The sequence below is a fragment of the Bubalus bubalis genome, chromosome 14, assembly GCF_019923935.1.
Source record: "Bubalus bubalis isolate 160015118507 breed Murrah chromosome 14, NDDB_SH_1, whole genome shotgun sequence".
NCBI lineage: Eukaryota > Metazoa > Chordata > Mammalia > Artiodactyla > Bovidae > Bubalus > Bubalus bubalis.
Genome location: NC_059170.1, coordinates 1,827,456 through 1,841,364, shown reverse-complemented (window position 1 = coordinate 1,841,364; position 13,909 = coordinate 1,827,456). Strand labels below are relative to the sequence as shown.

At 47.8% G+C, this 13,909-nt stretch overlaps 1 protein-coding gene across 3 annotated transcripts; it reads left to right on the top strand.

Annotated features, from left to right (window-relative positions):
• The first annotated feature begins 464 nt into the window (after positions 1–464).
• On the top strand, positions 465–13,652 carry PFDN4 (prefoldin subunit 4). Of its 3 annotated transcripts, none has more exons than XM_025263266.3 (4): positions 1,129–1,374; positions 10,659–10,766; positions 11,576–11,716; positions 13,263–13,652. In XM_025263266.3, exons 1-4 carry the CDS (start codon positions 1,351–1,353, stop codon positions 13,392–13,394), a joined length of 405 nt encoding a protein of 134 aa, XP_025119051.1. In that variant the 5' UTR covers positions 1,129–1,350; the 3' UTR covers positions 13,395–13,652. The 3 variants fall into 3 exon arrangements, with proteins under 3 accessions (XP_044783428.2, XP_025119051.1, XP_025119052.1); XM_025263267.2 differs by lacking the exon at positions 1,129–1,374 and adding an exon at positions 2,431–2,449; XM_044927493.2 differs by lacking the exons at positions 11,576–11,716; positions 13,263–13,652 and having other exon boundaries at positions 465–1,374; positions 10,659–10,699.
• Positions 13,653–13,909: the final 257 nt, after the last annotated feature.

The following is a 13,909-nucleotide window of genomic DNA, read 5'->3' as shown; positions in this document are numbered from 1 at the left end:
TGTTTCTGGAGCACCTTTAAATGTTGCTAGTTAATGAACTTTGAAATGAATGAGTGTCATTGATGGAGAGTCCAATACAGGGCAGATCCTGTGAAGAGATTTAACACTGAAAAAGCAAAAACTTCATTCAACAAATATATACTGAGTGCGTATGAGCTGTGCATGGGGTGACCCAGTGCAAAGAGCTTGGATCTGGAGCTGGGACCGAGACAGAGGCGCAGGGCCACGCGGGGCTGAGTGCTGTGGTGGGGAAGCAGGGGTGCTGTAGGGCGTCCTTGTCCCCTTCTCCCCCTGGAGGAGGGCATGGCAGCCTGTTCTAGTCTTCTTGCCTGGAGAATTCCGCGGACAGAGGAGCCTGGCGGCTACCGTCCATGGGGTTGCAAAGAGCTGGACACAACTGAAGCAACTTAGCCCAAATCCCCATTTCCCAAAGAGGAAACTGGGGCTATGAGAAACGACACTCGTCCAGAGCAATTCTCAAACTTGTCCCTGAGATTTTTTCAGGGGGTCTCCAGAGGGCCTCCTTTTTCTAACTTCATATCTATGTGAGATCAGGTTTTCTTCATCTGTGTCAATTAAACAACATATTGCCAGGAAGTGAGTAAAGAGGCAGGTGTGAGAACCTAAGCTTTCATTGCCAGCTGTTAAAGAGATTTGCAAGAATGTATAACTATGCCAGTCTTCTCAAGATTTTTTTTTTCTCTTGGAAAATATGGTTCTTTTAAAGTGCTGCTTATGATAAATATGGAAGGGATCTTTTATTATTTTAAATTAACAAGTACATTCAAAAATTCTGTTTTAATTTCTAATGTGATAAGTATCGATGAATATAGAACAGAAGTTCTCCGGGGTCGTCAACGACTTTTGAGAGTGTAAAGACCCCAACATCCTCCCCCCAAAAAAGGACAGTGAAGACTCAAGAGGCACACGTGTGCGCGTATACAGTAAGCGCAGAATGAATGAAGCCCGGCAGGGCAGCCCCTCCCCGCGCGTCGCCCCGCGCTCGTCGGGGAGGCGGCCCCGCGGCTCTGCGCGTCCGGGAGGCCGGTCTCCCGGGCCCGCGCCCGGCGCCCCCTGCTGCCCGCCGCCCGCGCCGCAGCCGCGCCGCCCGCGGTTTCTGTCGGCCCACAGGCGTGCCTGCCCCTTTAATTGGCGCGTACCAAGTCCTTCCCGGCTGCAGGTCCCCCCGAGCCCGGGCGCGAGGAGCCGCCGGCCGGAGGCCCGGGCGGGGGGATGTGGAGCCGGCGCTGCGTCCGCCGCGGGTCCGGGCCGAGGGCGAGCGAGGGCGGGCGCGGGGCCGCGGGTCCGCTCGGCCGCCCTCCCCGCCTCGCGCCGTAGCGCAGTCCCAAGATGGCGGCCACCATGAAGAAGGCGGTGAGGGGGCTCGGTGGGCGGCCGGGGCCGGGGGCGACCGGGGGCGGGGGCCGGGGGCCTCGGCGGGCGGGCGGCCGGGGGCCCGGGGCCGGGGGAGGTCGGGGCGCCGGGGCTCGGCGGGCGGGCGGCCGGGGCCGGGGGGCCGGGGCGGGGGGCGGGCGGGCGGCCGGGGGACAAGCTGGGGCTCGGCGGGCGGCCGGCGCCGGGGCCGGGGGTCGGAGTGGAGGGCCGGCGCAGGCAGCCGGGTTGGGGGCTCGGCGGCCGGGGCGGCTCCCTGCGCCGCGGGGTCCCCAGGCCCGGCCGCCCGCCCTGGAGGAGCAGGGTCCGCCCGAAGGCGCCGAGGGCCCTGGAGAGGCCGGGGCCCCGCCTTGGGCTGTGGCCGGAGGGGCCGACTGCGGCCGGCGTGCAGCCAACCCTCGCGGCTTCACGCGGGGCCGCCGGCGCCCGGGGAGCCGAGGCCCAGGGCCGGTCGGCGCGCAGGGCCGGGGCCCGCAGCCCTGGCGCCCGTCCTCGCCCCGCGCCCCGCAGGCCGGGCCGCCCGCATGTCCCCTCTGCTCCCTCCAGTCTAGCTGGGGAGGGACGGAGAAACAGAGCCATCAGCGGCTTCCCGGTGACTCAGCTAATAAGCAGAACCCGAGTGCACACCCAGGTTTAATTTAGTCTTTCCCCAAAGCCCACCTTTTATCCCACTAAGCAAGCAAAGCGCTTGTTCAGGGCTTATCGCTCGGTCAGTCTACCGATGCTTGATACCGCATAGAAATAAACGAACACGGAGAGGGGCAAGGCAGTGAGAGCATCTGATGTACTGAGGCGGTACTGTGCGCCGGTCTAAGCACATTCCACACGTTATTTTAATCTTCTACTCCTTTTAGGGTCATGCTGCGTTTATTTTTATTTTGCAAGTGAAGAACCTGAACCACAGAGGCAAAGTTAGGGTTGAAATAAATAAAGATGGAAGTTCTGCCTCCAGAGTCTCTGTGTTTAACTTCCATGGTGTCTGATGAGAGTCCGCTGCTGAAGGCATTGGCTCCGTAGGTTTTGTCTGCTTCCTTCAGTCCGCTTCTGAGACCGCATGGTAATGTGCTTCGATTGCTTTCGGCTCCACACCGCCTCACAACTTTAGCCACCCGCTCTTGGTGTAGGGTGACCAGTCTGTTCAGGGTTGCCCGAGACAGAGGGGTTGCTGAATCTGGGACAGCTCCAGGCAAACCAAGACGAGTCGCTCGTTCTACTGGTCTGTCATCCACAAATTCTTGTTGGGCTCCAGAGTAGAGTTTAGGGCTTGGTGATTGAGAAGCTGAGCGAGATTCATCTGGCCTGTTTTCTGTTTATATTGAGCCCTCCGTCACTTATGACCTTTAACTCCACGGAAGATAGTAGTCGTGGTTCACCCTCTTTTGACAGATGTAGAAACTGAAGCACACAAAAAAATAAGCAAACATCGAGGAAATGGTCAAAGGATGATTTGAGCCCTGGGCTTGATCGCAGAAGTTCTGATGAACAGCATTTTCCTTTCATTCATTTAACAGACTTTTTGAGTGTGGTCAGTGGCCCGGTTTCTGTTTTAGGTGACGGAGATAAGACTGATTAGCAGTAATGAAGTTTCTTTTTTCAGTTGGGGGGGGGGCGGGGGTGGTGGTGCTTGTTGCTGAGCGGGCTTTTCTCTAGTTGCAGAGAGTAGGGGCTCCTCTCTGTTGCAGCGCGTGGGTTTCTCATTGCCGTGGCTTCTTTCTTGCTGTGGAACATGCGCTGTAGAATGTTGAGGAGCATGCGCTCTAGAATGTTGGGGCTTCAGTAGTCGCGCCCCGTGGTCTCAGTAGTTTTGGCTCCTGGGCTCCAGAGCACAGGCTCAGAAGTTGTGGCAAACGGGCTTAGTTGCTTCGAGGCTTGTGGGATCTTCCTAGACCAGGGATCGAGCCTGTGTCTCCTGCATTGGCAGGCCGATTCTTTACCAATGAGCCACGTGGGAAGGCCTAGTAATGAAGTTTTTATCTCCTTTTCCCCTTAGCTTTGTAGAACTGACACCCTTGGGGAGAGGCAGGTGTTAATCAGCAGTCACACAGAAAGCTGTTAAATTTGCAACTCTGAGCAGAACTATGAAAGAAAGGGGCTTGTGAAATGACGGCTGGAATAGGTCTGTCTTGAGGTCAGAGAAGGCTTTCCTGAGAAGATGTGGTCTGGATTCCGTGAGGAGGGCAAGAGGAGGTTGGGAGTGCCTCCTGCAGAGGCCTGGGTGCGTTCAGTGAAAAGATGGCCAGGAGGGAGGGAATTGGGCGGGAGCAGGCTGAGCCGTGATGGCAGAGGGCTCTTGGAGGGGAAGGTGGCAGCCCAGACACAGGCTCTTCATCTCAGGAAGGCTCTCACAGGCGCGGCATCTTCCTGTAGGTGTTTCTGGCACTGTGGACAGTTTCTAAGAGGCTAGCGACATGTGTGTCTTCCTCTCTGCTGACTCTCGGAGAAGACAGATGCGTGCCACGTGGGTGAGAGCAAAATATCGTAGGACAGCCCTCGGAGTTTAAGAAGAGCTCTTTGCAGTCTGGAGTGCTTTACACTGAGTATTTGTAACATCCACTGGGTCATGACTTTTTATGGTGAGAAGTTAAGATGAGATGATGATTCGGTCTTAACATCTCCAAAGTTCTTTCTCAGACCTGGTTCTTGGCCTGGGTGGGGGCTACAGTCTGATTTTTGTTTATACATCCTGAGGACAAATGTCTCCTCCTCAGAGAAGCCACCTTTGATATTTCAAAGAAGCCCTCCAGCACTTCCACCCCTTAACCTTTTTGCTTTCACCATCACACGTATCACTGTCTAGCAAAAATCTTGCTTTTTACCTAGTTCCTCTAGTAGAATGTAAGCTTGCCAGTACTCACGAGGGGGGACTCACATTACCCTGTTGCTAAGTCATGTTCATCTCTTTGAGACCCCATGGACTGTAGCCCACCAGGCTCCTCTGTCCATGGCATTTCCCAGGCAAGAATACCGGAGTGGATTGCCATTTCCTACTCCAGGGGATCTTCCTGACCCAGGGATGGAACCCAGGTCTGCTTTGGCAGGTGGATTCTTTACCACTGAGGCTCCAGGGAAGCCCTCCTTGCACTTAGGAAATGCTAAATTAATTAATGACTGTTCATATGAAAGATGAAAAAAAAAATATAAAACAAAATTTTGTATTCTAAAAACTGGGTAGATAACCTTTAATAAACAAAAATTAAAGCAGATTAAAATTAGCCAGAGTTTCCCTCTAGGACTTCTAGAACCCTACGGGCCCAGCTGTGAGTTCAGCCTGCTGGTGATAGGTCCCAGACTCAGTGCGAGCATGACTGAGGATGGGTCCCTTCTTCCCGGGATCCCGGGAGAGGCTGATACTCCCGGCAAGGGCGCAAGGGGATTTTAATTTTCACCTGAAATCTTGAGCAGTCACATTTCTCTTAGGCCCAGCAGGATTTCCTTCTAGATCTGGGTCTGTTCTTTGTAATGATTTTTGGCAAACGTTCAGAAAATAAAGCACTTAGCTGTCATTTATGGACAGGTGACTCCATCCCTAGGCCCTCTGCTACGTGCTCATTATTGGCACTTCTGGAAGGTGGGTGTAGCTTCCCCATTTTACAGATGACAAACCCAAGGTGGCTCCAGAGAACTGAAAAGGTCGCCCATGGTTTGTGTCTGCTTGGATTTGCATCCACTCTTGCTCTTTCCGCCACTCTGTGCTGCCTCCAAAACTAGGAAAGTCTCCTTCCTCCTCGAGTTATTTTGGCTTCGTGAACAGTAGTAACTACATCTGGCTTTTCTCCTGACCTTTCGGGGCATGAGTCCCATTAACAACGGATGAAAGCCATGAAGACCCTTCCAGAAGAATGCACACGTAACACACCGCATGTCATACCCAGTGCCGGGGAGTACATGGGCCTCTCGCAGTCTGCACTCCCAGTTTAGAATTACTCCCTCCCTGCCAAAACGGGGCCTCCAGCAGCAGAGGAGTGTTCTGGATCAGTGAGATGAAAACAGAAGCTGCAGTCAGGGAAGCTGCTGACTTGTCTCTTTCCACCGCGGGTCAGGCAGCGGGTGCTGGCCTCACAGCCGGGCTTCAGCCCTTAACCCCCCGGAGAAAGCCACCGTTACAGAAGTGAACGCTCGGGTCCAGTGTGCTGGGGGCTGCTGCTCGGTGAGGCTACAGCAGGAACCACCTGCTTTGGGAAGATAGAAGGCAGGTGGCCAGACTCTGTAGCTTTTCAGAAAGCCCTCGTCAGTGAGTCTGAGCGAACCTGCTTCAGATGCAGCCTCAGAAGCAGTGTGTTAAGCCTCAGCTGTGTTCCAGGCAAACCCTGTGTGGGGTTTCCCTGGGATTAGCCTGTGAAAGCCTTCCCGTGACAGGTGATCTGTAAATACATGTTCAGGCTTTTAAAGATTCAGTATTTAAATTCAGCAGGAGCGGGGAGTCTAGAATTCTCTGTTCCCTGTTGGCTTAGAGAGTTAAAACTTGTTTGTTTTTTTTTTTATTTAAATTTATTTATTTTTAATTGGAAGATAATTGCTTTACAACATTGTGATGGTTTGTGCGATACATCAACATGAATCACCCACAGGTACACACATGTCCCCTCCCGCTTGAAACCTCCTTCCCCCCTCCCATCCCATCCCACCCCTCTAGGTTGTCACAGAGCCCCGGGTGTGAACTCCCTGCGTCATACAGCAAATTCCCTCTGGCTGTCTAATTGTATATACGGTAGGGAGTTGAGACTTCTTTTGCAGGGAGATGACTTGAATGCCAGCATATCTGTGTATGGACTTCATTTAGCTTCTATATTGTATAGCTCAGTGTTTCCCAACTTCCGTATTCATAAAAGTTATGCACCAGGTTGAACATTCAAAGCTATATGTATATCCCATTGTAAAGGACTTTTTTCCAAGATATCTGCTTGGTCTCTGAAGAGGCTGATGCGTGTTTATTGGGCGATGGGAGCCTGGGTCAGGGCAGGGCTGAGTTCTAGGAGTTGGCGTGTCTGTTCTGACCGCTAAGCTCCCTACTGCTTGAGACAACAGGTTGCCTGTCAAATGAAAGAAATAAAAGCCACTGGTCATAAGAGACCAGGTGAAAAGATAGGGTGTGGCGTGCTGATTGTGAACCATCACTGTTCCTGGTAACAGAGCCCACGGTGGTCCTTGTTGAAGCCAAGTCTCTTTCCTCCTTTAAGGTGTAGCCATGTGCGCTTGTTCCTATCTGTTAAGTGAGCGGAAACTCTAAGCACTAAAAATCTGTTATTTAACAGATTGTTTAAAAATATGTGGTCCCTCATTAATCACTTGACTATCCTCCAATATAAAATAAAATTAAAACTTTTTATTTAATAAAATAAAAAAGAGACAAGTGAAAAGGGGAAGGAAGCAAAAACAAATGTGGTCCCTTTGAAACTCTGAAGCCACGGACTTCCTGCTCCTTCTAGATGTGTGATTGCATGTTTAAAACACACACTTACACACACACACTTCTGCCTTTAATTTCGGAGTGCTCGTGGGTCTCTTTGGCTCTGAAGCCAGACTGCTGGGGTCGACACCGAGCTCTGCCGCGTGCTCACTGTGCGGCTTTGGGCAAATTCCTGGACCTCTCTGTGCCACGCTTTCTGTAGAATAGTGGTGCTAATGATCCTGCGTACTAAGGCTGATTGGAGGATTGGCAGCACTAACAAAGTACTTAGAAAGCCCTTGGTACATAGTGCGTGCTCAGGACATGTTGCTGTTTAGTCACTCAGTCATGTCTGACTCTTTGCCACCCCATGGACTCACCAGGCTCCTCTATCCATGGGATTTCCCAGGCAAGAATAATGCCATTTCCTTCTCCAGTAAACGTTAGCTATTACTAATATGATTTCATACTTTGTCATGTAAGCTGTTTAATTTTATTTACCAATTTAACCACATGAATCACATCTGTTCAGTTCAGTCGCTCAGTTGTAACTCTTTGCAACCCCATGGACTGCAGCATGCCAGGCCTCCCTGTCCATCACCAACTCCTGGAGTTTACTCAGACTCATGTCCGTTGAGTCGGTGACACCATCCAACCATCTCATCCTCTGTCGTCCCCTTCTCCTTCAACCTTCAGTCTTTCCCAGCATCAGGGTCTTTTCCAGTGAGTCAGTTCTTTGCATCAGGTGGCCAAAGTATTGGAGTTTAAGCTTCAGCCTCAGTCCTTCCAATGAATATTAAGGGTTGATTTCCTTTAGGATTGACTGGTTGAATCTCCTTGCAGTCCAAGGGACTCTCAAGAGTCTTCTCCAACACCACAGTTCAAAAGCATCAATTCTTTGGCACTCAGCTTTCTTTATAGTCCAGCTCTCAACCACTGGAAAAACCATAGCCTTGACTAGACGGACCTTTGTTGACAAAGTAATGTCTCTGCTTTTTAATTTGCTGTCTAGGTTGGTCATAACTTTCCTTCCAAGGAGTAAGTGTCTTTTAATTTCATGGCTGCAGTCACCATCTGCAGTGATTTTGGAGCCCAAAAAAATAAAGTCTGTCACTGTTTCCACTGTTTCCCCATCTATTTCCCATGAAGTGATGGGACCAGATGCCATGATTTTCGTTTTCTGAATGTTGAGCTTTAAGCCAACTTTTTCACTCTCCTCTTTCACTTTCATCAAGAGGCTTTTTAGTTCCTCTTCACTCTCTGCCATAAGGGTGTTGTCATCTGCATATCTGAGGTTATTGATATTTCTCCCGGCAATCTTGATTCCAGCTTGTGCTTCTTCCAGCCCAGCGTTTCTCATGATGTACTCTGCATAGAAGTTAAATAAGCAGGGTGACAATATACAGCCTTGATGTATTCCTTTCCCTATTGGGAACCAGTCTGTTGTTCCATGTCCAGTTCTAACTGTTGCTTCCTGACCTGCATACAGATTTCTCAGGAAGCAGGTCAGGTGGTCTGGTATTCCCATCTCTTAAAGAATTTTCCAAAGTTTGTTGTGATCCACACAGTCAAAGGCTTTGGCATAGTCAATAAAGCAGAAATAGATGTTTTTCTGGAACTCTCTTGCTTTTTCGATGATCCAGCAGATGTTGGCAATTTGATCTCTGGTTCCTCTGCCTTTTCTAAAACCAGCTTGAACATCTGGAAGTTCACGGTTCACGTATTGCTGAAGCCTGGCTTGAAGAATTTTGAGCATTACTTTACTAGCATGTGAGATGAGTGCAATTGTGTGGTAGTTTGTGCATTTTTTGGCATTGCCTTTCTTTAGGATTGGCCTGGAGAAGGAAATGGCACCCCACTCCAGTACTCTTGTCTGGAAAATCCCATGGACGGAGAAGCCTGGTAGGCTACAGTTGATGGGGTCGCAAAAGTTGGACATGACTGAGCGACTTCACTTCACTTCTTTGAGATTGGAATGAAAACTGACCCTTTCCAGTCATGTGGCTGAATTTTCCAAATTTGCTGCCATATTGAGTTCAGCACTTTCACAGCATCATCTTTTAGGATTTGAAATAACTCAACTGTAATTCTATCACCTCCACTAGCTTTGTTCGTAGTGATGCTTTCTAAGGCCCAGTTGACTTCTCATTCCAGGATGTCTGGCTATAGGTGAGTGATCACACCATGGTGATTATCTGGGTCGTGAAGATCTTTTTTGTGTAGTTCTTCTGTGTATTCTTGCCACCTCTTAATATCTTTTGCTTCTGTTAGGTCCATACCATTTCTGTCATTTATTGAGCCCATCTTTGCATGAAATGTTCCCTTGGTATCTCTAATTTTTTTGAAAAGATCTTTAGTCTTTCCCATTCTATTGTTTTCCTCTATTTCTTTTCATTGATCACTGAGGAAGGCTTTCTTACCTCTCCTTGCTGTACTTTGGAACTCGGCATTCAGTTTTTTTCATTTTATGGTGAATTACAGCTTCTTCACAGAGAAGGCAATGGCACCCCACTCCAGTACTCTTGCCTGGAAAATCCCAGGGATGGGCGAGCCTGGTGGGCTGCTGTCTATGGGGTCGCACAGAGTCGGACACGACTGAAGCGACTTAGCAGCAGCAGCAACACCTTATTCATAGTGAAGCCACGTAAGTTCTACATTAAAGCAAACGTAAACTTTTACTGTGTGTGTGTGGACTACAGTCACTGAAATGCATAGTGACCCTCATGCCAGTGCACCAGTTGGATTAAAACTTATAGAAATGAGTGAGCTCAGCCTGGCGCTCTGTGACAGCCTGGAGGGGGGGGTGGGGAGGTGGGAGAGAGGTTCAAGGGGGCGTCTGCATACTTGTGGCTGATTCACGTTGTGCAGCGGAAAGCAGCGCAGCCACGCAAAGCGGTTGTTCAGCCACTAAATCGTGTCCGACTCTGCCACCCCACGAACTGCAGCACGCCAGGCTTCCCTGTCCTTCAGCTATCTCCCAGAGTTTGCTCAGACTCGTGTCCATTGAGATTGTTGGAACCATCTCATCTTCTGTTGTCCCCTTCTCTTGCCCTCAATCTTTCCCAGCATCAGGGTCTTTTCTATTGAGTCAGCTCTTTGCATCAGGTGGCCAACGTAAAGCAAGTATCTTCCAATTAAAAATAAATTCTAAAAAATTACGGAAATGGTCAAACTTGCAATAGCCTCATAAGCTTGAGCAAGTTTTAACTCTTATAGAATAAACTAGTCTGAGGCATTTACCAAAATCAACTAGCACATCACTTTTGTTCCCTGGATTATCTTGATGAAAGAATGTTCCAGCTTGAGAAATTCTGCTCCAGGTCAAAAGTTGACTAACTTGATCCAGGATTTATTCTCAATTGTTGTTTATATTTGAAATGTTTTTGCGGATTAGGCATTCCATAGCATATCAGGTGGAGAAGGTGATGGCACCCCACTCCAGTACTCTTGCCTGGAAAATCCCATGGACGGAGGAGCCTGGTGGGCTGTAGTTCACGGGGTTGCGAAGAGTCGGACACGACTGAACAACTTCCCTTTCACTTTTCACTTTCATGCATTGGAGAAGGAAATGGCAACCCACTCCAGTGTTCTTGCCTGGAGAATCCCAGGGACAGGGGAGCCTGTTGGGCTGCCGTCTATGGGTCGCACAGACTCGGACACGACTGGAACGACTTAGCAGCAGCAGCATATCAGGAGAGGTTCTAGGTCTAATGAAGAATCTTCGGCTTGGTAGGGTCTGTGTCTGTGACAGTCTCTACCTCTTGTGATCCTGGACTCGGAGGACAAGTGGTTTATCGAGATGTTTCAGAGTTATGCTAAAAGCTAACCTCTAACCTCTCCATTCAGATTAATTCTACAAAACATTTCAATGTTTTCTTAGGCTGCAGAAGATGTCAATGTCACTTTTGAGGATCAACAAAAGATAAACAAATTTGCACGGAATACAAGTAGAATCACAGAGCTGAAGGAAGAAATAGAAGTAAAAAAGGTATTGAAACTGGATGTTATTTAAGAAACATGAAAGCTCTTCCCGCTGTGGCTGTTCATAACTAAACTCAGTCATGTGTGATGGTAACGGTCTTGGGTTCCCCATTGTGCGTCACATAATACACTCCAGTTAGTTTAAGCAGAAGGTGTTAGTTGAGGGAGGTGGGTGCAGGCCGATTGTTGAGGGGTGTGCCCTCTGGCTGAGGGTCGAGGAGCAGGTCCCAGAGCCTTGGCGCAGAGGCCAGGGCCGGTGATGGGGCTGCTGCTTCACCGCTGACGCAGAGCTGGCCGTGCCCTCCTTGGGGAGGACTCTGCCCCGCGGTCCTTGGGACTCTGGGCCGCTGCCCACCCCTGGCCTGCATGTCAGAGCCCACTTCTCATGGCAGCTCGCCTGGGCTGAAGGCCAGGTCAAGTGTCTTTGATTAGGGGAATTTATGTCATTATTTGCTTGCATCAAGCAGAGCTGAGAAAGGCACGTTTGTGTTCGTGTTTTTATTCTGCTAGTGGAAGGTGGAATTCCCAAGGTGAGAAGCAAAGTAGGAGACCTTCCGAGTGGCTGTGGATACCCCCACGGTGCGCTCCGGGCCTGTGGCGCCATCTGGGGCTGTCCAGAGGGCGGTGTATCAGTGTGCTCCTGTGTGCTTCCGTGGGAAATGCGTCTAAAAAACGTGCGACCCTCTTACTTTAGTGTGATAATTCCTTTGTGAAAGGGTCTCTTAGAGCGTGGGTGTCCCAAATGACAAGTGGGTTTTACCCTCTATTTGAGAATTTTGAGTGCATTTTTCATTGCTGCTCACTTCTGATATACAGAAACAACTCCAGAATTTAGAAGATGCCTGTGAGGACATCATGCTTGCAGATGACGACTGCTTAATGATACCTTATCAGATTGGCGATGTTTTCATTAGTCATTCTCAAGAAGAAACACAAGAAATGTTAGAAGAAGCCAAGGTATGTTGAAATCTCTCTGGAGGGTGAAGTTTACCTCTTAAATTAGGGTTTTATGTCATTATAAAGAATGTGTAATTATAGGTGTAGGGAAAAGAAGGGATGCTAGCTAACATTTCATGGATCCTTCCGATGTCCGAGGCCTTCTCTGGATGCTTGTAAACATGATTTTGTTTAATCTCAAGGATGACTCTGTGGCATATTTGTGGGAATCCCAGTTTAGAGTTCAAGAAGAACAGAGTCTTAGGTTATGGGACTCACTCAGAGTGACAAAGGGGATGATCCCTGAGCCCAGAAGCTGTGGCCTAAGTTAATAGTTTTCAGAAAGTACAGAATATCATAAAACAGAAGACGACGACCACTCGTAGCCCCACCACCCGGAGTTAATCGTCCGTGACAGACAGTTTCCTGTATTTCTTTCATGTTCTCTTCCTCTGGGTATTTTTGCGTCACATTTTGGCCAGTTCATATCCTAGTGGGAGTACTTTATTGTTCCACTCAGTGTTCATTTATCCAGCAGGTCTTCTCCGGGAGCCTGTTGGGGCCACATGTGCGTTAAAAGCATAACTTTTGATGGCCGTTTGATGTCGTGTTAGAGGACTTTGATTCAGCTCACTGTCCTCTCCTTACAGTAATTTGTTTTCACTGTTTTTCTGTAGGAATATTGTGGTGAACATTCTTATTAAATCATTTTTCACCTTTAGGAAGTTTCTTTAAGGAAATAATCAGAGAAGTGTAATTACTGGGTCAGAATATGGATTCATTGACAACATTTGGGCTTGTTAAAAATTCAGGTTATTGAGTCCAGTGCCACGAATTCCTTATTCGTGAGGCCTGGAGTGGCGCCCCGGTGACCTGGGGGCCCCCCTAACATTGCCGATACTAGACATTCTTCTTTTATTCCAGATGTTAACGGGTATGTGTATTACTTGTATGATTCCATTTTTTCTTTGTCATATTTAGGAAAAATCCTTTTGACCCTGGCCAGGAAGGGATTTCTGACATTCCGTGCATTTTGTGTGGCAAAGCTTCTCTGTCATAAATGAGACTCATTACGGCTCTTTCAGAGTCTGACTCCAGGGGCCTCATAGTTAGGAAGCCTGCCAGATTTTGACAAGTTGTTACTCTTAATTATTGGTGGGAGTGTGAATTTTTATCATTTCCATAGTTCCATAGTTATTTTTGTGGGAAGTTGAAAGAGGCTGTGTCAGAAGGCAGGCCCATGGTAAACTGTTTACCTAAAATGTTTATATATCATTCTTTCTTTATTGGGATATGATCATTTATTTTATCTTACTCTGTTCTTTTAAGTCAGCCAGAACTGAGAAAAGCCTGACTTATTCTATAATAAGCAAATACAGATCATGCCCACATTCAGACTTTTGGTTTAGATTTAATTATCAGTATTATTTAGCTGCCTGTCCAAGTTTAGGAAGTGTTTGACCTAAAATCCTTCCCAGATGTTACTTCATCCTTCATCCACAGATGCTCAGAAATCATCCAATTGAATAGAATCAATGTAAACTAATCTTTTTTTTTTTTTTGGCAGAAAAATTTGCAAGAGGAAATTGATGCCTTAGAATCCAGAGTGGAATCAATTCAGCGGGTGTTAGCAGATCTGAAAGTTCAGTTATATGCAAAATTCGGGAGTAACATAAACCTTGAAGCTGATGAAAGTTAAACATTTTATAAAATTTTTTTTAATTTGTTTAATAAACTTGAATATTGTTTAAAATGATAATTTCCCTTCTTCAAATGAAATGGAAAGCAAAACTTTTTTTAAATTTTTCATTTATTTAACGGAAACTTGCCTATTTTCATGTCTTGCTTATTTATTTTATATTTTTAAAAGAAGACAGTATTCATCTATGTATTTTGCATAACAATTATATCAAGTGTAGGGGCTTCATGTCATGTTATTAAAATCAGTTAAGCAGTCTTTCACGTTTCTATATTGTCATTTAGAATATTTGTGCCATTTTTACTCACAAGATTCTAACGGTTATGCGCGTCACGCTGTTCATCTGTGTCTATTTCAGTCGCCGCTTTGCGTTGATGAAACCACCGCTTCCATCCCGTGTTACGTCTGTCTCTTTTCACTCACTTCCCAGCTGACACTTTGTTGTGTACTAAAACATATGTGTGCTTTATTTAAATATGTGCAGTATATATTACATCTTAGCATATATACTTCTT